The sequence below is a fragment of the Apis cerana genome, linkage group LG5, assembly GCF_029169275.1.
Source record: "Apis cerana isolate GH-2021 linkage group LG5, AcerK_1.0, whole genome shotgun sequence".
NCBI classification, from domain to species: domain Eukaryota; kingdom Metazoa; phylum Arthropoda; class Insecta; order Hymenoptera; family Apidae; genus Apis; species Apis cerana.
In genome coordinates, this window is record NC_083856.1 from 4,714,492 (window position 1) to 4,739,928 (window position 25,437).

The 25,437-nt window shown below is 24.9% G+C and overlaps 5 protein-coding genes across 19 annotated transcripts; 4 read left to right on the forward strand and 1 right to left on the reverse strand.

Annotated features, from left to right (window-relative positions):
• Positions 1-7: 7 nt before the first annotated feature.
• Positions 8-3,682, forward strand: LOC107996562 (acetylcholine receptor subunit beta-like 2). 2 transcript variants are annotated; one of them, XM_017054675.3, is made up of 12 exons: positions 8-329; positions 496-653; positions 718-762; positions 822-931; positions 1,049-1,229; positions 1,378-1,534; positions 1,608-1,735; positions 1,812-1,987; positions 2,078-2,230; positions 2,305-2,417; positions 2,780-2,892; positions 3,042-3,682. In XM_017054675.3, the coding sequence occupies exons 1-12, from the start codon at positions 278-280 to the stop codon at positions 3,246-3,248; spliced, it is 1,593 nt and encodes a 530-aa protein (XP_016910164.1). In that variant the 5' UTR covers positions 8-277; the 3' UTR covers positions 3,249-3,682. The 2 variants fall into 2 exon arrangements, with proteins under 2 accessions (XP_016910164.1, XP_016910163.1); XM_017054674.3 differs by having other exon boundaries at positions 25-329; positions 2,293-2,417.
• Positions 3,508-8,314, reverse strand: LOC107996561 (E3 SUMO-protein ligase PIAS3). Of its 3 annotated transcripts, none has more exons than XM_017054671.3 (9): positions 7,503-8,314; positions 6,386-6,552; positions 6,042-6,140; positions 5,748-5,889; positions 5,345-5,635; positions 5,162-5,263; positions 4,808-5,048; positions 4,315-4,731; positions 3,508-4,200 (listed from the first exon to the last, which is right to left on the reverse strand). In XM_017054671.3, the coding sequence occupies exons 1-9, from the start codon at positions 7,524-7,526 to the stop codon at positions 3,992-3,994; spliced, it is 1,692 nt and encodes a 563-aa protein (XP_016910160.1). In that variant the 5' UTR covers positions 7,527-8,314; the 3' UTR covers positions 3,508-3,991. The 3 variants fall into 3 exon arrangements, with proteins under 3 accessions (XP_016910160.1, XP_016910162.1, XP_061930574.1); XM_017054673.3 differs by lacking the exon at positions 7,503-8,314 and adding an exon at positions 6,233-6,270 and having other exon boundaries at positions 6,386-6,481; XM_062074590.1 differs by lacking the exons at positions 6,386-6,552; positions 7,503-8,314 and adding an exon at positions 6,214-6,255.
• Positions 8,315-8,802: 488 nt separating this feature from the next.
• On the forward strand, positions 8,803-13,220 carry LOC107996560 (DNA polymerase iota). Its single transcript, XM_017054670.2, has 3 exons — positions 8,803-9,139; positions 9,332-9,508; positions 9,626-13,220. The coding sequence occupies exon 3, from the start codon at positions 9,715-9,717 to the stop codon at positions 11,410-11,412; it is 1,698 nt and encodes a 565-aa protein (XP_016910159.1). The 5' UTR covers positions 8,803-9,139; positions 9,332-9,508; positions 9,626-9,714; the 3' UTR covers positions 11,413-13,220.
• Positions 13,221-13,356: 136 nt separating this feature from the next.
• Positions 13,357-20,100, forward strand: LOC107996532 (chymotrypsin-2-like). Of its 3 annotated transcripts, XM_062074592.1 has the most exons (6): positions 13,357-14,343; positions 14,459-14,618; positions 14,702-14,951; positions 15,082-15,219; positions 15,312-15,347; positions 15,691-20,100. In XM_062074592.1, exons 1-6 carry the CDS (start codon positions 14,292-14,294, stop codon positions 15,838-15,840), a joined length of 786 nt encoding a protein of 261 aa, XP_061930576.1. In that variant the 5' UTR covers positions 13,357-14,291; the 3' UTR covers positions 15,841-20,100. The 3 variants fall into 3 exon arrangements, with proteins under 3 accessions (XP_061930576.1, XP_016910100.1, XP_016910101.1); XM_017054611.3 differs by lacking the exon at positions 15,312-15,347; XM_017054612.3 differs by lacking the exon at positions 15,312-15,347 and having other exon boundaries at positions 13,357-13,562.
• Positions 17,232-24,925, forward strand: LOC107996604 (tripartite motif-containing protein 2). Of its 10 annotated transcripts, none has more exons than XM_028666103.2 (12): positions 17,232-18,465; positions 19,698-19,844; positions 21,360-21,522; positions 21,606-21,779; positions 21,856-22,059; positions 22,121-22,369; positions 22,482-22,668; positions 22,816-23,252; positions 23,339-23,521; positions 23,614-23,721; positions 24,473-24,611; positions 24,681-24,925. In XM_028666103.2, exons 1-12 carry the CDS (start codon positions 18,446-18,448, stop codon positions 24,917-24,919), a joined length of 2,250 nt encoding a protein of 749 aa, XP_028521904.1. In that variant the 5' UTR covers positions 17,232-18,445; the 3' UTR covers positions 24,920-24,925. The 10 variants fall into 10 exon arrangements, with proteins under 10 accessions (XP_028521904.1, XP_061930571.1, XP_016910244.1 ...); XM_062074587.1 differs by having other exon boundaries at positions 19,710-19,971; XM_017054755.3 differs by having other exon boundaries at positions 19,710-19,844.
• The last annotated feature ends 512 nt before the right edge of the window (positions 24,926-25,437 follow it).

Genomic DNA, 25,437 nt, shown 5'->3' on the forward strand with positions numbered 1-25,437 from the left:
ACAAAGTACATTGAAATACAGGTTGAAGCAAGTGTCATGGCGCTAACTTCGGATATCGATTTTGGTCCAGTGAGATGCAGACTATTCATATTTTATTGATAGCATTTTCAATTTATGTCCAACTTAAATAAGATAAATATTTATAATATTAATTTTTGTATATTTATTAACTTACACTTAAAAATTATTGTATAGTACTGGCAGATAAACGTATTTTTATTGGGAGTGGTCATTGCCATCTCAACTCCATATAAATTTGTAAATAGTTTCGTTTAAAATGCGAATATTGATACTCGGTGTTCTTTTTAATACTCTTCATATTATATACAGTAAGTATTTTATCTTTTTTTATCATAAATATTTGAGAATCATTTAAATCTTTTAAAAATTTTATTGTACTTTAGGTATTATTTTGTCATTTACTTTGAGTACATTAAACTCGATTGTTTTCTATACAAAAAGTAGAATGACAAAAAAGATTTATATTTCATTTAGGTGTTGCTGGATTGAAAATTTTCGAAGCAAATCCTGACACAAAGAGACTTTATGATGACTTATTATCGAATTATAATAGACTTATACGACCTGTTATGAACAATACCGAAACCTTGACAGTTCAACTCGGTTTAAAATTATCACAATTAATTGAAATGGTATAAAATCATACAATTTTTTTCTTTGATAAAGTAATATTAATGATATTGCTTAAATTTACAGAATTTAAAAAATCAAGTGATGACCACCAATGTCTGGGTAGAACAGGTAAAATTAATTATCAAAATAAATATGTTTCATTCATTATAAATTTTATATATTTGCAGAGATGGAATGACTATAAACTAAAATGGAATCCAGAAGAATACGGTGGCGTGGAAATGCTATATGTACCTTCCGAAAATATTTGGTTACCAGATATTGTCCTCTATAATAAGTAAATTTTAATTTATATTATAATTTATTAATGAATTAGTACATGAAATTATATAAGAAAAAATTTGATGGAAATTCATACTTATACATAAATATTAATTAAATATAATTTTTATAGTGCTGATGGTAATTATGAAGTAACGCTTATGACAAAAGCTACATTAAAATATACTGGTGATGTATCTTGGAAACCGCCCGCAATTTATAAATCATCTTGTGAAATTAATGTAGAATATTTCCCATTCGACGAACAATCGTGTATTATGAAATTCGGTTCATGGACTTACAATGGCGCTCAGGTTATAATTCAAAAATATTATTCATATTGATGAATATTTTTTAATCAAAATCAAATAAAAATAAATTAATTTAAGAGATTAATAAATAATTGACTTAACATTAACATTATTTACTGAAAATATATTTTGTAAAGACTTTTACTAATAGGTAGATTTAAAACATATGAAACAAGAAGCAGGTAGCAATTTAGTTGCAAAAGGAATAGATTTAAGCGATTTCTATTTATCAGTAGAATGGGACATTTTAGAAGTACCAGCATCGAGAAATGAAGAATATTATCCATGTTGCACAGAACCCTATTCTGGTAAATAAATTGCTATAATATTATAATATTAATATTATAAAATATAAATGCATTTTAATAATTATTTACACAGATATCACCTTTAATATTACAATGCGAAGAAAAACATTATTCTATACAGTTAACTTAATAATTCCTTGCGTGGGTATTACATTCCTTACAGTACTTGTATTTTATCTACCAAGTGATTCGGGTGAAAAAGTAAGAATTATAAAAAGTATAATAGACAAATAAACAGATATTCCATAAATTTATTTAAAATATTTAATTTCTACAGGTATCATTATGTTCTTCCATTCTCCTTTCATTGACAGTATTCTTTTTATTATTAGCCGAAATTATTCCACCAACATCTCTGGCTATACCACTTTTAGGAAAATATTTATTATTTACTATGATTTTAGTCACTTTGTCGATATGGATTACTGTATGTGTTTTAAATGTCCATTTTCGGTAATCTAAAATAATATTATCAATTTTATAGTGTATATTAATTATCTTATCTATAAAATATTTAAAATCATGTTTAATTGTGTTATATAGATCTCCATCTACACATAATATGTCACCATGGGTTAGACAAGTATTTTTAAATTGGATGCCGCGAATTCTAATGATGCGTCGAACACCATATTCAACTCCAGAATATGATGATACATATATGGATAGCGGATATACTAATGAAATAGATTTTAGGTAAATATTTTAATATCTATCCAATTTTTAAGTAGAAAAAATTTCAAAAATATACATTACAGTTTTCCTGATAGTGTTAGTGATTATCCACTGGAATTGAAAGGAAGTCCTGATGGATTTGAAAGTGTTACCTCTCAATATAAAAATATACGAGAAGATGATGCTCGACATATTCCACATGCATCAGGTAAATATTTAAATTAATGTATTAATGTAATTAATGTAAATAATTAATGTAAATATAATATATCATATAAAATCATTTATTAAATTTAAATTAAAATAAAATTATTTATTAAATTTATATCAGTGCATTGATATTTGAATAATCTCGCATGAATATTATGAATATACAGTATTTTTTGATTTATAAAATACACAATACATATAAAGAATTACATGGCAACAAAAGAATAAATAATTGCATATTAGAATAATGAAATAATTCGATAATTCAATATTCTATACATGGCGTCTCACATTACATAAATAAACTAATATTATGTAATATGTATTTAAATATATGCTAACAATAAAATACTGTTATAGTCACTGATAGTGAAAATACAGTCCCAAGATATTTATCTCCGGATGTTATCTCAGCTCTTAAAGGTGTGCGTTTTATTGCTCAACATATAAAAAATGCAGACAAAGATAATGAAGTAAGTTGAATACATATTGTCTAAGTATTCATATGTTTTACTTTTGATACTTTTTTTAAAAAACTTAACATTTCAATTATATTCTTTAAAAAATATTTATTATATCTTAATTCTAAATTTTTTCCTTATATATTTTTTTACATTTTTAGGTTATAGAAGATTGGAAATTCGTAGCTATGGTTTTAGATAGACTTTTTCTTTGGGTTTTTACATTGGCATGTACTGCAGGAACACTTGGCATAATATTTCAAGCACCAAGTTTATATGATACTAGAGAGCCTGTGGACCAACAACTTTCTGGAATATCACCTCGCAATTATATGTATCCAAATATAGAAATTTCTCCAGAAGGATAAATTTTGAAATTCATAATACGTATAATACGTATAATACGCGTAAAAAGATTATATATAATATAAAAATATTAAATCATTAATATTCTATTTATATCTATTTTATTTCTTATAATTTTAGATTGACTTTTATAAACACAGAATTTATATCAAATATATTCTAAACAGTTTTATTAACCCTAAATTAAACAATATTCACAACTAAATATTTTATTTAAAAAAAGCAATTTTAAAAAAATTTTTAGGTTTAATTATATTAAAATTTGTAATACAAGTATTTACATTTTATATTTCACTCTTTCATTTACACATTAAAGTTAATAAGAAATTTATATTACAAAATAACCTTAAAATTCAAAATGACTATTATTTTAGACGAAATTATATGATTTTATTATGATAATGAAAAAGTATAATAAAGCAATTTATTATTTAAATTAATTTGATCTTATTTATACATTATGAGTTAAATAATGTATCAAACAAATAATGTATCATCTCTACATATCTAATGAAGGAATGCTAGATTATTATACATATATAAAAAAAAATATTTTGCTTATTTTTGTCAAATTTTAAGTACCAAAAGTAAAAACGTTATGAATTATACTTATTACTATACAGTAACTTTTGTGTAAGATAATCATAAAACTATTAAACTTTTAGTTTTTCTTCTGTACAAAATTGCATATTTGCTTTAAAATTTGGCAATTTGATAATAATAAATTTAATAAATACAAAAAATTCTACTCTAAATCGATTATCATTAATTCTGGCGATTCGCTTGTACTGCTAATCGAGCTAGTTTGTGATTTTTTTGGTGAAGAAGTACCACTAGCAATTTTTTTTGTACTTTGTGTCGGTGTGGTATGTTCATCATCATCATCACTATCTGATATTAAATCAATCACAACAGCTCGTTTCTTTTCCTTTTGAGGTGTAAGGCTGCTTTCATCTAAACAATTAAATGATTATATTAAACATAATTATTATATAATTATTTATCAACATAAAAACATTTATTTTTAAATTTGTGATATTTATAAACATATTAGAAATAAAATCTCACCAAGATCAACTGTATCAACATCGATTTTACGATCTTGCGAATTTGTAATAACTTTTGTTTCGTTCTTCTCTTTATCCTTTTCTTTTTTTAAAACTAAATTTTCCCAAGATCCGTCTTGCAATAATTGAATTTCATTTACATCTGGTAATAATTTCTTAGAATTTAATACTTCTTGGAAGTATCCATCGATAACGAGATTATCATATAACGCTGGTTTATCACAAACTGGACAATTCCATGTTGGTTTTCTTTCATTCATTTGAAGAAACAATGATGCATCAAAACATTGCAAATGCGAACATGTTGTCGCCCGACATGGTGTACTCATTCGCATTTTACCTAATGGACAAGCTAAAGATACTCTAAGTGAAGTTGTCGCTATTTCACTATCTGCATCTTCGTTAAGTTTTTCCTTAACTAGAAAAATCATAATTATCAATAAAAATCAGTAAGTTTCAGCATTGTAAAATATTCTAATTGTACAACTACTTACTTAAACCTCTTGTATAATCCGAATGTCGAACACCTCTACTTTTTAACCTTGATAATAATTCAGCACTTGAAAGTTTTCTTACTAGATATATCGCAATTGCATATCGTCTGCCATAATCAGCCGACCACGTTACGTGAATTTGATTTGCTACAGTAGGAGATAATTTAACTAAAGGACTAATATTAACAGGCCTTGGTGGCCTCTTTGGTTCTACTCCGGGTTTATTAGTAGGTATTGGATTCTGGAAAAAAAAATATTTTATTTATAAAAATTTTAATTTTAATAATATTTTCATATATTTATATATTTCTTATATTTATATTTATTTTTTTATATTTATCTTTATAAACTTACAGGTAAGGGACATAATTTTCCATTAACTTTTACAGCAATACTTGGTGGAAAACAATCTTCTTGTTCACATGAAGTCTCTTGTAAACAAAATCGCATTTGTATCTGAAACAATCATAGTTTAAATTATAAAATATTCCATACAAATTTAATATTGTTTTAAAAAAAATAATTTTCAAAATGTACCTGTACTGTATAATCCATTTTACTTCCTGCACGACAATCACGCGAACTTGCTACATCTGTTGATTGCTGTGGTGTTAAATGAAACATAAATGTATTTTCTTGAAGTCGCATAGACCCCTGAGGCATTAGACTAGATGGCTTTAATAACTCAGCCAATAAATCAAAAAATGGTAGCTTTTTAAGTCTGACATCTGGATGAACAGGATACTGACTTCTGGGTTGAATTTGTAATGGTGATGGTAAAACTTTTGGTGTATATGGATATGGATTGTAAGCTGCACTTGTTGTTTGCTAAAATGTTAATATTCTAAATTAAATTAAAAAAGCAAAAGCAATTATTTAGGACTAATACATGAATATATCTATTGATTACTATATAAATATTTATATCCATAAAACTTACTTGTGGTGTTACACTAGTATATCCTGATTGATACACTGGATTAGTTCTAGGTGCTTGAGGTAGTGATGCTTGATGAGCAGGTGGCAAATCTTTTCCACTAGAAACTGAAGACTGTGATTGTTGTTGCTGACTGATAGCTTGTCTTCATATTAATTGAAAATAGAAAATAGAAAAGAAACAATATTATCAAATCTAATTTATATAATAAATTATATATATATATATTAAAAATATATTCTTTGCATTTCATATATTCTTTGCATTTCATATATTCTATTTGCTCTATGTATTTACCTTGTATAATAATTTCTGGAATGCATGTTTTGATCTATCTGTGGCTCACCAGAACTACCTGTTTGACCATACATTTGATGTGCAGCTAATTGATCAGCTCTAAACAAAATTTTGAAAGAAAGAATGAAATAAAGATTTTATTTTAATAATCCATTGATATTTACAACCTTACTATAAAAATAATAGTATACCATAGTAGATATGGAGAGAAAAATATTTTTCAATTTTACTGAAATAAACAAACAAATAAAATATATAAAAATTTAATAAACCATGATAGAAATTTTTAATAATTGAATATAATCAAATAAATAATTACTAACATTATTAAGCTTCATACTCACTGTATAGTTTTATATAGTTCACGTATTTTGAGTTGAATTGGATGAGACCTCAAACGTAACAATTCTAATGCACGACCTTGTAATTCGTTTTTTCTACCTGATTTATTTCTACCAGCAAAACCAAGAAGCATCTGAAGTTCAGACACTCGAAAACTCAATATCATATTCTGCAATTAGAAAATTATATGCATATTTTATATAATATATTTCCTAAAAATTTTATTATTTTAATAAAAGAAAAATATATATTATAAATAAATAAATAAATAAATAAATAAATATATACATATATATATATATGTGTGTGTATATATACATATATATATATATATATATGTGTGTATATATACATATATATATATATATATATATAATTAAAAAGAATTAATATTTTAATTTATATTCAATTATAATAATTCAAATTTTATATAACATTTATTTTGTATTTTATATGTTATATTGGCTTATATGAATATAATTGTAAAAATATAGAATAAAATTGAAGATTCAGACATAAGGATCATACTTCATATCAGATATAAGTTTTTTATTTTAATAAAAATCATTTAATATATTTTTATCAATATCCATATTGCATTAAATAAGAATTTATATTAAATTTACACAATAATAAAATAAAATTTATTTTTATAATCATAAATAATATTATTTATTCAACAATATTTACAGAAAATTCAAATTTTTGTTATTAATTATTAAAATATATGAAATTAATCATACAAAAATATTGAGAATGATTTTAAATCATTAATAAAAAGTAAATGTTTAGGTTACCTGTGATTACGAAGATATGGACGTGTTTTGAGAGCATTATTCAGCAAACGTAACATAATTGTAAGCACAATATAACGAAGAAAAAATGCTATTGATTAATCTTAATATTTCACTGAAGAAAGAAAATAATAATAAGAATAATGAAGAAAAACGCGCTCAAAGGTGTACTAGGCGTCTAGTAATACAATTCACCGACGTAAATCATAAATCGCTGATACCCCGGATATAACCACGACAAATTCACAATGCAGACGTGCCGACTTTTCTCTAAAATTTCACACATAGTCTAACTGCACTGCACCACTTCTAATACTTCACTCACCTCTAATTCTTTGGTCTCCGCCATCTTCTTAGACGATTTTTTTTGCGAAGCCGTCTTGCTTATATTATTTCCAACTTTCAATAGAAAAATTCTCCTACCCCTTTCTTACTCGAGTTGTTTGTATCGCAACTCGCTTGTATATTTTTCTTACTTTTAAATGCAACTATTGAATAATATTATTTTATGGCGCGAAATTAATTTTTACATTTCAATTTTGAGATCGCTTTAAAAAATCTAACTTTTCTAAGAAAGCAAAATTCTTGTAAAAATTTTTAGTTCAGTCGTCTGAGATGAAATAATTATCGATATTTGACACTTCGTTCGTTCGAAATGCGAAAAAGGATTTTCCAAGATGGCTGCTTTCGCTTCATTGGCTTGTTCAACTTTAATTTGTGTAATTCAATAATTTTCCAATATCAAAATAATTTCATTATCTATTAATATTAGAAAAAGAGCAAGTTATTCAAATTTTTTAAAAGTTATGAATTTAAATAGTTCTTATAACTTTCAATTGAATCTACATAAGTGGGAAAATCTTTGAATGTGTTCTGGTTATGTTTCATCTATAAGATTGCAAACATCCAACCAAATTTTTAGCATTACTTTGTAACTAACATGCAATACATTACAAGATATTATAAAAATATAAAAAACTTATTATGATATGTACACTTTTAAAAATATAAAATAATTTTTAGATTTTATAATAAGTTCTTTAATTTTGTTAAAATGCACATTATAATAAAGAATCACAATCATATATAGAGACACGAGTGAACGATGTAAAATAAAACTTACAAAATTTTCTGGAGAATCTTTATAGTAATTCATTTTTACTATATTCGTAATAGATTTTTACTAGATGATGTACAATCTGATTGGATTATATCTAGGGAAAAAATACGTTTTACTGTAGATTTTATCTACATATTGTCATCAATCATTTCTTTATATTATTTTAAATATCATTGGTGTATTAACTCATGAAAATGAGTCATTATATATATTCATAATATTCTTTAATGGAAATATATATTTGTATTATGTATTGATTTATTTTAAACATTTATTTGTATCAAATTTAGAATGAAATTATATATGATATATATATATATATTGCATATGTATAAAAATGCATATGTATAAAAATATATATATATATATGCATATGTATAAAAATATATATATATATATGCATATGTATAAATATATATATATATATATGCATATGTATAAATATATATATATATATATATATGCATATGTATAAATATATAGATATATATATGTAATATATAGAAAGATATACTATGACAATTCAAAACATGGCTACCATGTGAAAAATAAATTAGTCGCATTACAGTTTGTAAACAAATTTCTATTTAGTTTTTACGATAGTTTTGTTTCGTGTTAATAGCGAAACTTAACAGCCGTAAAAAAATATATTTCTTCAATGAAATTTATACAAAGTTTCTGAGAATTTCGGAAGTGAAATATTCGTGTTTTTAAAAGTTCCAGTTACAATTTGATGTCTATTTAATGATCTAACGGATTTCTGAAAAATAAAAATATTTCTGTATTTTAATGTTCTTCGTGGTTGTGAGACAATATATCTTTCAAATGAATATTAAATAATGGTAACCTTACTTTATAATTTAAAGAAAGTTCTAAAATATAATAAAATAAAAGTAATTTAATAAATGTGTTCCGAATTAATTTATTTAAGAATAAAAATGATAATTAATTATACAATTATATACCTCCATATGTAAGTTAAAAACAATAAATTATTTATATGTTTTGACTGAAGAACTTAACCTATTTTTTAGATATACATCTAATTAAACATATCGACAAATAAACAATTATATATTCAGAAATTATTATATAAATTTGTGCTAAAGTGTGTTAATAACAGAAAGAAAATTATTCTTTGTTAATATCATAAGTAATATGAAAATATGCATTTAAAAATATATTTTTAACCAAATCTGTTTTTTAAAAAGGTAATAAATTTTGTTACATTATAGATAATTATTTGTAAATCAATTATTTTTATTATTTTTAGTTATTTTAATTATTTTTATTATTTAATATTAATTAAATATTTATTATTGTTACAGATTATACATGTTAAAATATTAAATAAAATATTTATGTAATAAAGATTCTATGAATAATAGTGTATTACATTATTTGTAAATTGACCTCAATGGATTCCATTGAATTTGATGCAATTATAAGACATCCAAGAACTATAATTCATATAGATGTTGATTGTTTCTATGCTCAAGTAGAGATGCTAAGACATCCAGAGCTAGAAAATAAACCATTAGGAGTACAACAAAAAAATATGGTAGTGACAAGCAATTATATAGCACGAGAATATGGAATTAAAAAATGTATGTCGGTACAAGAAGCTTTAAGGTTATGCCCAGGGCTGGCCTTGGTAAATGGTGAAGATTTAACAAATTATCGTCACTTTTCTGCCAAAATATTGGAGATATTACATCAGTTTACTCCATTAGTTGAAAGACTAGGTTTTGATGATAACTTTATGGATGTAACATCTATTGTACAAAAATATATGAATTCTGGAAATAATTCAGAATTAAATATAAATATTTCCATGGAAGATGAAAATCCAGTTGGTGAAATATTTGGAGCTTCTGAAGAAGAATGTCCTTGTGGTTGTCATGCTCGATTAATTATTGCTTCCAAAATTGCAGCAGAAATAAGAGAACGAATTTATAAAGATTTGCATGTTACATGCAGTGCAGGAATAGCACATAATAAACTTTTAGCAAAACTAGTAGGATCATTGCATAAACCAAATCAACAAACACTTATATTTCCATGCAGTGCTCCTATGTTATTATCTAATATAGGATCTGTATCTAAAATACCAGGTGTAGGACAAAAGACTACACAATTATTAATGTCTAATAATATAAAGACAATAGATGATTTACGCAAAACGTCTTTAGAAACCTTAGAAATGAAAATTGGCATTGATCTGGCAAGAAAATTAAAAGATAATGCTGAAGGTATTGATGAAACTGTAGTAAAACCAACAGGGAAAAAACAATCTATAGGTTTAGAAGATGGATTCAAAAGTGTTTCATTAGTAGCAGAAGTAGAATCACGATTAGGAGCACTTTTAAGAAGATTAACAGAATTAGCCATGGAAGATGGAAGAATCCCAGTTGCTATGAGATTAACAGTTAGAAAGCATGATTTTAATAAATCAAGTTCGGGTAAAAGAGAAACTCGGCAATGTGCTTTACCAAAACACTTACTGCCTTCTTCAAAATCTGGTGTTTATGATCATGCTAAAATGTTGACATTAGCAATGAAATTATTTCATCGTACTGTTGATGTTTCTAAACCATTCCATTTAACTCTTCTAGGAGTTGCTTTCACAAAATTCGAAGAAAGATCTTCCGGAAAAAATAGTATTACGTCTTTTTTACGAAAACAAGTTGCAGTTCAGTCTGTTTTAGATATAAGCTCAGAAGAAGGTATTTCCGATATTAATCTCGGATCGCCAATGAGTGTGAATCAAGATAGTAATGATGGTTCTGCAATGAGTACCACTTCATCTCCAATTTCGAAGTCAATAGGTACTAACAATCAGAATACGGACGATGATTTATTGAATGAAATAGAACCTTTACCAAAAAAAACAAGATTGGAAGTATGGTTAAGTGGACGCAGAGAATCTCCAAGTAATGAAATGGCTGATCTTCGCCTTAGTCCTTCATCACCAATGCAACTGTCTCCAAAAATTGACGCAGCTGTTCTTAAATCTTTACCCATTGATATACAAAGAGAAGTGACCCGTTCTTGGCCGACAACTAGTAAACCAAAACCCAATAATATACTTAAATACTTTATAGCCAATAAGTGACGGAGTTTTATAGCCTAGAATATAATATAGCCATCATTCTGTATACACTTACACACCTACAATATTGGATGGCAGCACCATGTGATATTATGAATTTAAGTTACTAAATATTTTAAATCAATTTGCGATTTTGGGTATTAATCTTCTGTATACATATTTTCTACAACATTTACATTAAATGAATGTTAATACAAAGTAACTTTATCGTATATAATTTTGGTTACTTCATTAATCATCATTTAAAAAAGACCTAAACTAGATTTGCATGATTTGTTTAAAGCATATTTTTATTTATTTATCTTTGATCAATTCAAACACAATTGTTTGATTAAATTAGAGTAGACGGATTTTTTAGTTCAAATTTAAAAAATATTCTCAACAGTCAAAAAAAAAATATAAAAATATAAATTGACTATTATTAAAAGTATTCCTATTCAAATAGAATTCTCTCTAATTCTTATTTTAAGTCAAAGGTAAAAAGCATAAAGTAAGTTTTATTTTCATTTTCCATGTGCATATGATCTTTAATTCTGGTATGTTTTCATAAATAACGTTTAATATTATTCAACTGAATAAAAATTAAGATTAAGTAAGTTAAATATTTTTGTATTAAAAATTTATTTAATTCGTTACTTTTTTTTCTTTCTTTTTCCATATAATTTCTTTTTATTACGTCTTTATGAGTATTTCAACGGCAGAAAAGAAAATTTTCATTTAAATTTTAATAATTTTTTGTGTGTGATTTATACATTTTGAAAGGAAATCCGTTTCATTCAACGGGTGCTGGCATTTAATTTTGTATGTATTAGCTATTAAATTGTAATTGTATGATTTTTTATGTTTAAAACAAAATGAAATAATGTTTATATTTTTACTATACTATCGATGTTATTCTATATGTAACGAATGTTACAAAAGACATGCCGTACAGAAATACTCACTCACTCTTAAAATACTATTGGTAAGGAGCATCATTCGAATGAGAAGGCACAATTTATAATATACAGTTACATTCAGAATATTAGACAATCATAAGGTTTTATTGGTTTGATATGGTACAAGGTCAATAATATACGTTTAAACGAACACAAATGAAACAAAAAGAAAAAAAATAAGCCTATGATCCACGCTATTTCAAATATTATATTACACAAGTTCACTTTTAAACGATTTACCGAAAAAATAAGCGTGCATTAAAGCGTGGTCACTGGCAAGTGATACTGTAATAGTAGCTTTTGTAAATGATCATACTTATATAAGGATATGGACAATTTATACATATATATATGTATATATGTATGTATATACATATACTCTATATATACATATATATGTATATATATATATATATACACATGCATACATATATATATATATACATATATATATATGTATATATATACATAAAGCTCGAATAACAAAATAAAGAAATATATACGCGATAAAAATGATTACTTATGACCAAGCTTTTTTTTATGTTTATTTATTTACTTATATGCACGGGAGAAGCGGTATAGTTCTGATTATTAACTTCTGGTTGTGAAATACATGAATATTTTATACATATATGCAACGAGGAATATGAGCAGTTGCGAAATTCACATGTATTTGTCAATGTTGAAGTTCTAATTAATAAGAATAATACGCAATAGTTTGCATTTTTTAGATAATTCTCAAATAATTGATAATATTCAAGAATTAAAAACAGAGAATATAAAATGAAATTGAGTTTGATTTTGTATAAACAACATTACATCGACGGTTCATATTACCTCTATTTCATTTAAATAAAGGAAGTTCAAATTGTACGATTTTGTTGTTCTCTTTTTTATTGTTATTGAATAATGCTCCTCGTTCCTTATCTATTTCACAATATATTTAATCTGTTTTGAATCATAATTAATAATTAAATCATCGAAATAAATTATATATACAATTTCGATATTGAAAAAAAAATTATTTTTATTTATATATGCTATTATGCGTATAATAAAAACATTATCTTAATAATAATAATATTTAATAATACAAATTTAATTTAAGCGCACAGTGCGTTCGTGTGTGATGACAGAATTAGACCCTTACCACTACTATGTAATTTGAATGAGGCCAATCACCCAGCCACCATCTCCGAATGGAACATAATCAGGGTGAGTCATGTCATAATGGAATAAATTGTTAGCTTTATGCCTTTTTAAATTATCTTGCGCATTCGTTTAATAAGACCCTTAAATAATCCCTTTTGAATCATCGAGGTATCGAATAAACTAAATAATTTTTACTGTACATCGAAACTTGTTGTACAAATATAATTCTGTTGTACAAATATAATTTATAACTATTATGTTAATTCTTTCAAGATTAGTCAGACATATAACATCATGAATTACGTCAGCTTTCAAATATTTTGTAACTGTCAATAAAAATAATTTTAATAAATTTTCTTTAAAAATAAATTTTAATTCTTAAAAAAATACAATTTAAAAAAAATTTAAAATGAGGACAATATCGGTGAAAATAAAACAAAACTGAAGATAAAATAAGGTAGACAAACTTGTTATCTAAAAATAGCAAGATTATTCTTTGTTGAGCCATAATTAGGAAACCCCCATTGAGAGATAAACGAATACATTTTTAATATTGTTAGTCTAGGATCGTTTTCCTCTTAAATAAACGACATGAGTTTTCTTAGTTTTTATCATAGTATATGTGAGATACATCTGAATAAGCTTTTTAGGTAATATCTGACCTAAATTTAAATACTGTCCAGGCATATCTTTAATTTCCACGGTCATTAAAGGTATAAATACTCCTCAAATATGTCCAGTATGCCAAGTTGATAGTTTACCTTGTTGTCACAAAAAACCTACAATTTTAAAATGTTTTTATTTTTTAATGTTTTTATTGTTATTTTTATATTTGAAGCATCAGGTAATAATTTCTTATTTAAAAAAAAAAATAAAACACTATAAAAACTGTAAAAATTGATTAAAAAAATTATTGACGTGTTAAATTAATCCATTTATTTATACATAATTAAATATAGCTGCAAACATAAACGAAGTTCCAAAAATCGTCGGTGGTTCTTTAGCAAAGGATGGGCAATATCCCTATCAAGCCTCACTTCGTTATAGAAATCGTCATTTTTGTGGAGGATCAGTATTAAATGAAAGATGGATACTGACAGCTGCTCACTGCTTATCAAGGTTGATAGTAATTAAATTTCTATATACTCTATATTTCTAAATAAATGATTTTCCTCTTTTTTTTTATCTATCGATTATTTTAGTTTTAATGATACAGCAATAACCGTCGTATTGGGTACTAATACTTTAGACAAAGGCGGTGATGATTATCAATCTGAAAAAATAATTGGCCATCCAAAATACAGTTCTATATTGATCAGAAATGATATTGGATTGATCAAGTTAGATAAAAATATCGTTTTCGGAGATAAAGTGAAGCCTATTCAATTACCCAGTGAAAACTTCAATAAAATAGATTATCCTGCTGTATTATCTGGTTGGGGAACCACTAGCGTAAGCATTGATCTGTATGAATTATAATTTTACAATTTTATTTTATTATTTATTATCATTGTACTTATATGTTTTTTTTCCCCTTATATATTTGAATGGCAATTAATCACAATACCAATTATACACAAAGTATCCTGGACGAGTGCCAAATGAATTATATTACATTCAATTGAATGTGATCGATCAAAAACAATGTTTAAATGTCAGTTTCCGTGTCACCAATGACAATATCTGCACACTTAACAAGAGGGGTGAAGGCGCTTGTCATGTAAGTGCATTCACGTCTAGTACTCGAGAAGAGGGCTCTTTCATGTCAAAGGATCCCTTAACTAAAGCGGCACTTTTTTTTCTTATTTGTAGTCCGTCGACGAAAACCGTGTCGATGAAAGCGTAATAGTGAGCACCATTGAGTCCCACTCACCTAGTTCGAAAAGAATTATATTAACTATGCGGGATGTATCAGGCGCACCCTTAACTTTCTTACGCGATAAAATGAAATGAAATCATTACCTTTTTATTCTTTTATTCGATGTACAAATTGAATTTTTTACACTTAATTAATTAAATCTCTATATTGATATTATGACATTAATTTACAATTTCATTTACAAACATTTATAAGATATGCAATAATTAATTTATCTTATTTATAAATAAAAGATTTGTTTTAAATAATTTTAATAATATACATAATATCATAAACATTATACGCATTAAATGATTTATTCTTGAATCACAGGGTGATTCTGGTGGACCCTTAGTTGCTGATAATGTACAAATCGGAGTAGTATCCTGGGGAACACCGTGTGCAAGAGGTCAACCGGATGTCTTCACTCGCGTTTATAGTTATATTGATTGGATCAAAGATCACATAGAAAATAAGAGTTAGAGATATAATTGAATTTAATTGAATTACATGAATATTATATGATGGATTACATATATATCTGCAATCGTTATTTCTGAATATAATATAAAATAAATCATTTCATTAATTAAAAATTATTTAATTTTTAATTATTTTAAACACTATATATTTATAAGAGAAAGAAATATATTTAAAGAGAAAAATAGTAGTTTAAGAATCATAAAATGAATCTTGAAAAGAGACTAAACATATGTATTCCAATTTAATAATCAAAGAAATTACATTATATTTATAAAGCGTCAATTTGTAAAATAATTTTTTTTTCCTTTTTGATTTTATTTTTAATTTATTATTCTTATTTTTTTATGTTTTTTAAATTGCAATTTATTTACATACAATTGTTAAGTTGTACATGTTATATTCTACGCTTATGCAGATGCATTTTAAGGTGACATTAATTTTACATTTTGTAATGAATTAATATCATGCATATCTAATGTGTTGAATTAAATAGAACACTTAAATACATATATATAAAATATTTATTTGAGAAAGAATATGATCTTTTATAAATATAATTTAAATTAAATGAACTATTATATTTTATGCATATCATATTATATTATATTTTATGCAATATATTAATAAATTCTAATATAAATAATATTTTTCAATTTTAAATTTCGATTCAAAATACATATTTTTGTTTTCTTATTTTTGTTATCTTATTTTTTATTATCATAAATGTATATAGTTTTATATAAAAAAATAATGGATTTAACAAATTTAAAAAAAAATAAAGATTATTAAGATTATAAGGTTATATTCAACGAAAATAATTATAAAAATAAAAATTTTAATTTTATATATTCAGTCTTCAAAAAAATATAATTAAATATGTAAAATTTTATTAAAATAATTATTTCTATTATTTCAATTATTTCATTATTTATATTTCAATTATTTAATCGATGATAATAAAAAATAAAAGAATAAGAATTTAATATTAGAATAGTAAAAAATCTTCAATTTCGGCCAAATCGAATGACCTGATTTTAATAGCGCATGCTTGAACTATATATGTATTAAAAATCATTTTAGAAGTAAAAAAAATACTATACATAATAACATTTTTAAATGTAAATCTTATATATCTATAAGATGTTAACTAATAACTGTTTCTCTAATAATTTTACAAAATATTAATTTTAAATTAAATATTGGTCAAAAATTATATAATGGAATAATAAAACAATCAAAATAATAAAATTTTTTTGCAAACAAAATCTAACAAATATTACGATAGCTTTAGAAATTCTTTTGACTACACCACTGGTAGCACTTATTCAAAGATTGCCAACATCGAGGCCAAGGATGCGCACTACTACCCCGATCTCGTCAATGTTTACAAAACATATATTCTATATCAAATTGCCAATATTTAAATTGTATAAAACTTAAAATTGATATAATATTGATATAGTAATTTTTTTCAAACTATGATAAATAATAATCCTAATTTTAATTCAAAATAAGAAAGAAAACTCTACAATGTATATAACTAATGTCCATTTGTCATATGTATGACCCAAATCACAGTGCGCATGCGCAATTGAGTAAGGACAGTTTAGAGGATGTACTTTCATCCCCTGTTTTTTGTATTTCGCGATTTCTCAGTGCCATGTCTATTCGTATCATTTTCTGAGAAAACGTGGTGTGAAAGACGAGAATCGGTGGCCATGCCACCTGCTGGAGCTTAATGTACATTATCTGAAATCAATATCGCTATCCTTATCTTTCGTCTTATGAACAACGTCATTCTAGTAGTTTGCACTAGAGAAATACGAGCGCGGTAGAAACTGTACTCGGGGGATTGTGTTAAGAGTGGTTAAACCTTCGGTGTTTGTAGTGAGAAAAATAATGAATGCCGATCTATCATTATTATTAAATTTTTATCAAATAAAAATATAGTTACTATGAATTTGTTCCATTCAGATATTGTTAATAAAATAATTTAATAACTAAATGTGAAAAAAATATCGTGTGTACAAAATACAATTTGTATGTGTGACACGATTGCCAAAATTGCAAAATTGAGCATAAAAAGATTAATATATTGGTATAATCTATTTGTTCAATATAATATAGAAAACGATGCAACACTAATACCGTTTTGGCTCATGTATTGGGGATGTATTAATATTCATCAATTTTATTGTTTAGAAGTATGACAACGAATATTAAATAAAATCTATAAACGTATATGTTTATGTTAATGCTTTTATATCCTGATGTTATAAAGTTCTTTTAAAGTAAAAAATATATAAATGTTTTAAAAATATATAAATAAAGTAAAAAATATATAAATGACTATATTTCGGCATTTTTCATTTGTGATAAAAGATCAGACGTTCAGTATTTGAACATAGGCTCATTGGAAAATGCTGTTGTAAACAGTCATATAATATTGAAGATCTTGCTACACTTAAATTGCTGTATCATGGTGCTTTGTTAGTGTGCATATCACGCCTGTGTAAGATCCTTGGGACGCCATAAATAATATATCGCGCCAATACATTGCTTGTATAAAAATAACTTATCATCTGAGTTTATCAAAGGAAGCTTCATGAGCTGCTGTCCATTCATGTAAGTATGTGACAAACTTTTTTAAGAAATGTGTATACCTTTATAGTATAAAAATTTATATAGTTTACATGATAGTATGTGATTCGTATTTTTAAGGGTTGATAAAAATGAAGATAAAAATATGTATTAATGCTTTGTTTTAAAATATTATATAAAAATAAATTCATTTTTTATTTAAATAAAAATATGAAAATGTTTATAAAATATAATATAATTATTATAAAAAACTAAAAAAAGAATATAAAATATTTTCAAAAACAAATTTAAATATATACATAGTAAACATAAATAAATTATAAATAAATATAAATTGATATAAATTTAAATATTTATTTTGTATTAATTTTTGTAAAAATTAATAAATATATATGATAAATAGAAATCAGATTTAATTTTTTGGAAAAATTGATAATATTAATAAAATTTTTATTTTTTCATTTTTCATTTTTTAATTATATATTTTCTGTGACTTTCATTAAAAATGTAATTATTTTTTTCAATAAAACAAATTTCTAATCAGATATAATAATCATATATGACTGAATTCATGAGCACTTAAAAACTATATTATAAAGTGAATGTAATGCTGCATATAGATGAGAGTTTATAAAAACATGAAATTCGTGACTGTAGAAAACGTACAGCTGTTGAGAGCCGGCTGTAGCAAGTGCACGTAAGTAAAGCATCAGATGCTACACCTTTTAATGGGCGACTGCGCAGTAGACAATTCAGTCGACTATGTAACCGTGTACCTCGCACAAGCATACCAGGCATTTCTCCGTCTTTGTATAGTATATCTGTCGTTGGTGTTGTACGTCTCCTTACCCTTCAGGAGACGCGTGTATCTCTCTTTCTTTATCATCGCTTTCTCCTTTATATTTCTTCTCACTCTTGTGGTAAACGCTTGATGGTGCGCCAATACTCAGGGACGTATTATATTGCGCACAATATTTAACTAATGCTTTAACTTAATATTTTTTAACAAAATAACTTCATTTTACTCTTGCATTATAAACGCTATGCTTATTTGTCCTACGTTAATTATAAAAATTTATATATAAAAATAACGCATTTGTCAATGTTATCTACTTATCATATTCTTCATAAAAATGCGCTTATCTATTCAGTTCAATTCTAAATAGGAAATTGTTTTTATCATAATGATGCAGATGAATTAATTATTGAAATTGTAGTTTTTATTTTGTATAAGAATAGTATTATATTGGTTGAAGACACTTTCGCAGAAACATAAATGAAGAAAGGAAAAAACACATCTTGGTAGATCGTAGCCGCGGGCACCCGCATAATATACTTATCATTTCGTCCCTGGTAGTGGTGCCGGCTGTGGATGCAGGCGAGAACGTGCGCAGCTGTAAAACGTGAGTCGCTGCGCTCCGCAGCTGATGCGGTTCGTTGTTGTCCGTGTCTGTATTTGTTTGGAAAAATGCGACAGAAGAGCAACGAATTTCGACAGTGTTTTTGCTATCATCTCAAGGGGGTAGGCACGTATGTGATTCCGCTGATATATTGCAAGTGATAGTGACATATATAATAAACATTTAAAATGATACTAAAAATTTGCAAAAACAAACAATTTTAAAAGTGAAATAAAAATAAATTTGAAGTTTAACAAAATTGTTCTTTGCATTTATTTTTTAATATAATTTACGATTTAGTAAGCTTTTTAGAATATAAAAAAATTCATCTTTACAACTATTTCCGTGTCAGGGACAATAGGTATTAGAAAAAAATATAGACAAAGAATATACATCGGCATATGCTTTGTACCTGGTGGTTCTTTTATGACAAAGATTATGAAAGAAGTGTTGTGTTCATTGATAACATTTTATATGAATGTGTATTGTATTTAAAGCTATTAATACTTATTTAGAAAGAAAAAAAGACAATGCATCAAGTAATTTTATTTGAAAATATCTTTAAAAAAAATTGCATGTAGAAAGTTCCTTACTTCGATAGCACTTGGAAACAGTATTTTCTTTTTGATATTGATATATTTTGACATTTAAATTCTTCAGCATGAAATTAAAAGATGTAATTTATACAAAAATCATTTATTGAACTTATTAGTGTTGTTAAGTTCATTTGATAATGAAAATTTATACGAGAAGAAAGAGATATATTCCAAGCGTGCATCGACACCTCGCTAAAACGTGTGCAATGTAACGGATGTATATATTTCTCAAAGCAACGACAGGGCTATCTCCATTATGGAGGCACTGCGTTTAGCTATACAGTGAGTTCATTATTCAACAAATGTTTTTATAAATAACTTGTTTTAATATATTTAATACTACAAAATTCTGTTTGTATTTGTTCACTTATTTTAGTCAAACAATTAGAATAAATTGTGAACGTCAAAATGTATCTATTCGTTCACAATTCATAAATAGATAAATTTTTGCGACACCCTATATATTTTTTATTTTTATGAAATTATAAACTAGGAAAATAATATTGTCATAACAATTGAATATATATAGCGTTAAAAAATGAATTTTGATATATATATAAGAAGTTCTTTCATGAGTATATTATAATAATATTTATATTTAAATTTATTATAATTATTTTTTCTATTTTTGAATCATATTTATTTATAATACTTAATATTATAAATAAATATATTTTATAATTGATAAATATATTTTTCTTTATTGATTTTATTTATATTTTTCGAGATTATATATGATATAAAGAATAATATTTTATTCAAAAATAATATTTAAAAAAATGCATAAAATTTTCTTATTAATATTATTTATATTATATTATATCAAGACAAATTTTTTATTTCATAAAAAATTTATAAAATTTACATTATTTTATATTTTATTTAATTACAATTATAAATTTAATTATTTTATATTTTACAGGACACGGCTAGGGGAGAGGATGGTTAGTATGAGCTCTATGCTCGTGGAAACTGTTAGCATAAACTATGAAGATTTTAATGAAAGTTTTTTAACATGTGGTACATGTCTTTGTGTTTATGATGGTGGAGAACATACCCCAAAATTATTACCATGTTCACATACTGTAAATATTATTTTTAATATACAGTTATTTTTTAATCATTTGTGTTATTTAAATTATAACTTATTTACATTTTACATGTACAGGTATGTTTACATTGTTTAACAAGAATTGCTGCATCTCAAACTCGTGAGACTGGTGCTTTTCGATGTCCTATTTGTAGAGAATTAATAACAATTCCTCGTGGTGGAGTTCCTGCTTTACCACCTAGTTTTCTTGTAAATCAATTGCTTGATCTTATGTCTAGACAAAGAAGAGAGGTTTGAAACAATATTTCTTATATAATTTTTTCTTGTGAATATTAAGTATTATATTAAATTTTATTTATTATTACAGGTTATTCCAAAATGTTCAGTTCATATAAATCAAGAATTATTATTTTGTGAAACATGTGATACAGTGTTTTGTACAGTATGTACAGGTGGCAATCATGCAGGAACATCACCAGGATGTACTGAGCATACTATCATACCTTTTAGCATTGCAATAAAAAGAATGTCTGAAATCTTGCTTTATAAAGCTAATGAATGTATATCTAAGGTAATAATATATTTTTATCATGATTTGAAATTTAGTAATCATGGAATATTATTATATTTAGTTAACACAAGCCCAGGATTCTGTAAGTACAGAATTACAACGTTTGGAAGCTTCAACAGAAAAATGTTTGAATGCTGTAGATACTGAATTTGCAGAAATTATTTCAAAAATAGAAAGAAGACGTTCAGAATTGCAAGCAGCTGTTACTGCTGCTGCAAGAGATAAGAAACATGTGTTAGAAGAACAACATGCTCTAATAGAAGCTGAAAAAAATAAAGTGCAAGGAGAATGTGAAGGATTACAATATCAGGTATAATATTAGTACAGATATTGGATATGATATTATAATAAGGATTAAAATATACAACTATATCTACCTGTTATATAAATATAATAAAAAATAATATATAATTCTTTTAAAGGTTGAAGTTCGAAATATTACACAAAGAATTGGTAGTTTATCTGATCAACTTGATGCGGCATCAGCACTTAGTGAACCTAAAGAAAATGCTTTTATTACTTTTGAATTTAATCACAATAATGCTCTTTCTCAACTAGAGGAAGCTCTTAATAACTTGGGAAGAGTACGTTCTAGTACAACATTGCCAGGTATCCTGAGGATTGATAATACAGTAAAGTACCTGCTTCAAACTTGTTATTAATCATTATGCAAATGTTATTGCTTTATATTTTTAACTTGCGAATTATAAAAAAAATTATATTATATTTAAAATAATAATATATATTTTGAAACAGGTTTATGTAGGGCCAGATTGAAAGATCCTGCCATAGTTAAATTACAAGCAGCTGTTGTAGTAGAAACTGTTGATTACCATGGACATCCTAGAAATGTTGGAGGAGATCTTATCACTGCAGAATTAACTTTAGCTGATAGTATCCATTCAGAAAACCAAAGTTCCAGTATTGAAACTGAAATATTAGATTTAGAAAATGGTACATATGAAGTACTATTTCGACCTCCATCTGCAAGTCGTTATATTTTAAAGTTATCAGTTTTTGAGCGGCCTATTAAAGATTATCCTTTATTTTTTGATGCAACTGAACATAATGAACCTATTAAGATATATGGAAGACGAGGAAACGGAAAAGATGAATTTCATCAACCAGTAGCAGTTGCTGTTGATGATGATGGCATGATATATATTTTAGATACTGGGAATTCACGAATAAAAGTATACTAAAAAATTTAATTTATTTAAAATTATAAGTATTTAAATTCTTATATTTTGTTACATATTTTATTATATTATATTTCTAGGTACTCAATTGTGATTTAGAATTTCAAAGGCATATAACTAATGAAGGTCTAGAAGGACGTAGTTGTACAGGGATTGGTATTTCTCAACAAGGTATTGTTGTTGTTAATTGGAGGACACGTAAAATAACTGAAATGAGTTCTTTAGGAGATACTGTTAAATCTTTTTCCCATAATGCATTTCAAGTTAGTATTTATTTCTATAGTATTATAAAATAACTTTTATTATTTAATTATTTTTCATATTAATATATTTATTTTTTTTATTTATTTTATAGGAACCAATTGATATTGCAGTTGACAGGAGTTATGGCCATATACTTGTTGCAGATAATGGTCAAAGTTGTGTTTTTGTATTTGATTCTGATGGCAAAATTCTCTTTCAGGTTGGATAATATTTAGGTTCTTTAAATTTATAATTAATTATTATTTTTCTCTTTTATCATATATTTTTCTCTTGTATCATATCCAAATATTTTTTAAATAAAGAATGTTATAAAAAAAATATTTTTATAAAAATTGTTTAATATAAATAGATATATTATGTAATATATAAATAATTTTTTTGGAGATAGATGCTCTTTTTTAAATAGAATTATATATTTTAATGCATTAATCAATGCAATTTATTAAAAAAAAAAATTAAATTATTTATATTGTAAAATTATTGATATAATTTGAAGTTCATAAAATTTATCATGTGAAAAACAAAAAAATATACAAAATAATCTGTTGTTCATGCTTTTTTTGTCTTTGATATAATTTTATTTTAAATTACCAAAATATTTTCTTTAAATTAAAATCTTTAAAAACTATATTTTTTAACATGAAGTTTAATATTTTTTTTATATGAAATAACAAATTGCATCAATTAATGCTATAAAAATTATATAGTATCATTTAATTAAAAATTAAAATTGACCTTTATTTGATCTTTATGCATTAGTCTATAGAAAAATCATTAATTTATATTATGTTGCATAATATATCTTCTTATCAGAAAATTTTTGTAAAAACATTTTTTCATAATATTCTTTTTTTAAAAAATATTTTACTGATATTTAGATAAAATGAGCACCTTATATATTAAATTTTAAAAATCTTTTATGTGTATATATATCTTAAAAATGTTAATAGGTTGGAAAAAGAAGTACATTTAAATTAATTACATCTGTGACTGTTGGACCCAATGGTGAAATAATAGTGGCTGATAGTCGTATACAAGTATTTTCTGCTAAAGGAGATTTTTCTGAAGAAATTTATTCAGAAGGCAAAGGTAACATGCATTTTCATTATTATTATATTATTATATTAAGTGCTATATTTAATATTTCATATATTATAGGAAAAGGTACTTATGGAGGCCTTGCTGTTGATGCAGAAGGCAGAATACTTGGTACTCGTACCGATAAAGGTCGCAGTATAATCCAAGTTTTAAAGTTAGGAGGAGGTAATATTTTAACTGAAATTGATTCACATAGTTCAAAACTACGACGTCCTTCAGGTATTGCAGTACTACCTGATAATCATTTAGTAGTTGTAGACTTGGGAAACGATTGTATAAAAAAATATAGATATTGGTAAAAACAAGTTGATTTGAAATCAAATTTATCATATGTTCACAAAAATCATTCATACATTGCAGTTATATACCAAATATGCATTTAATATAATTTAAATTATTTACTTCTAAGACTTTTGTTACGATTTTATGTATAATTTTAATTTTTATTGCATTTTTTGTGTATCATTTTTTGAAATTATTGATTTGGATAAATCAAAATAATTTCTTTATTTGAAAGAAAAATTGGTGATATTTAATAATATAGATTGCGTGTAAATATATATATGTACGTAACATTTATATAAAACAAAAATTTTTATTTATTTATTTTAAATTTTACATAATTCTTAAAATAAAACAGATTTAATTAATATAATATAATTTTTAGAATTTTGTATCATTGTATCTGTTAATTTAATTAACTAAATAATAATGAAAGTGATTTTTTTTATTTTTTTAAAATAATTTTGAAATATATATATATATATATATGTAATAGATATTTTTCACTGCCATAATTTAAATTCATGACAATTGT

Bases quoted from the DNA above. Each gene is read 5' to 3' on its own strand.
- LOC107996532 (XM_062074592.1), top strand. From the start codon at position 14,292: ATGTTTTTATTTTTTAATGTTTTTATTGTTATTTTTATATTTGAAGCA. The intron at 14,619-14,701 runs GTTGATAGTAAT...CGATTATTTTAG, and splicing joins GCTGCTCACTGCTTATCAAG to TTTTAATGATACAGCAATAA. The intron at 14,952-15,081 runs GTAAGCATTGAT...TTATACACAAAG, and splicing joins CTGGTTGGGGAACCACTAGC to TATCCTGGACGAGTGCCAAA.
- LOC107996604 (XM_062074585.1), top strand. From the start codon at position 19,062: ATGAGAGTTTATAAAAACATGAAATTCGTGACTGTAGAAAACGTACAG. The intron at 23,253-23,338 runs GTATACTAAAAA...TTATATTTCTAG, and splicing joins CTGGGAATTCACGAATAAAA to GTACTCAATTGTGATTTAGA. The intron at 23,722-24,472 runs GTTGGATAATAT...AAATGTTAATAG, and splicing joins ATGGCAAAATTCTCTTTCAG to GTTGGAAAAAGAAGTACATT.
- LOC107996560 (XM_017054670.2), top strand. From the start codon at position 9,715: ATGGATTCCATTGAATTTGATGCAATTATAAGACATCCAAGAACTATA.
- LOC107996561 (XM_017054671.3), bottom strand. From the start codon at position 7,526: ATGGCGGAGACCAAAGAATTAGAG. The intron at 6,553-7,502 runs GTGAGTGAAGTA...TTCTAATTGCAG, and splicing joins CGGAGACCAAAGAATTAGAG to AATATGATATTGAGTTTTCG. The intron at 4,732-4,807 runs GTAAGTAGTTGT...TGATTTTTCTAG, and splicing joins GGATTATACAAGAGGTTTAA to TTAAGGAAAAACTTAACGAA.
- LOC107996562 (XM_017054674.3), top strand. From the start codon at position 278: ATGCGAATATTGATACTCGGTGTTCTTTTTAATACTCTTCATATTATA. The intron at 654-717 runs GTATAAAATCAT...TTAAATTTACAG, and splicing joins TATCACAATTAATTGAAATG to AATTTAAAAAATCAAGTGAT. The intron at 1,988-2,077 runs GTAATCTAAAAT...TGTGTTATATAG, and splicing joins GTTTTAAATGTCCATTTTCG to ATCTCCATCTACACATAATA.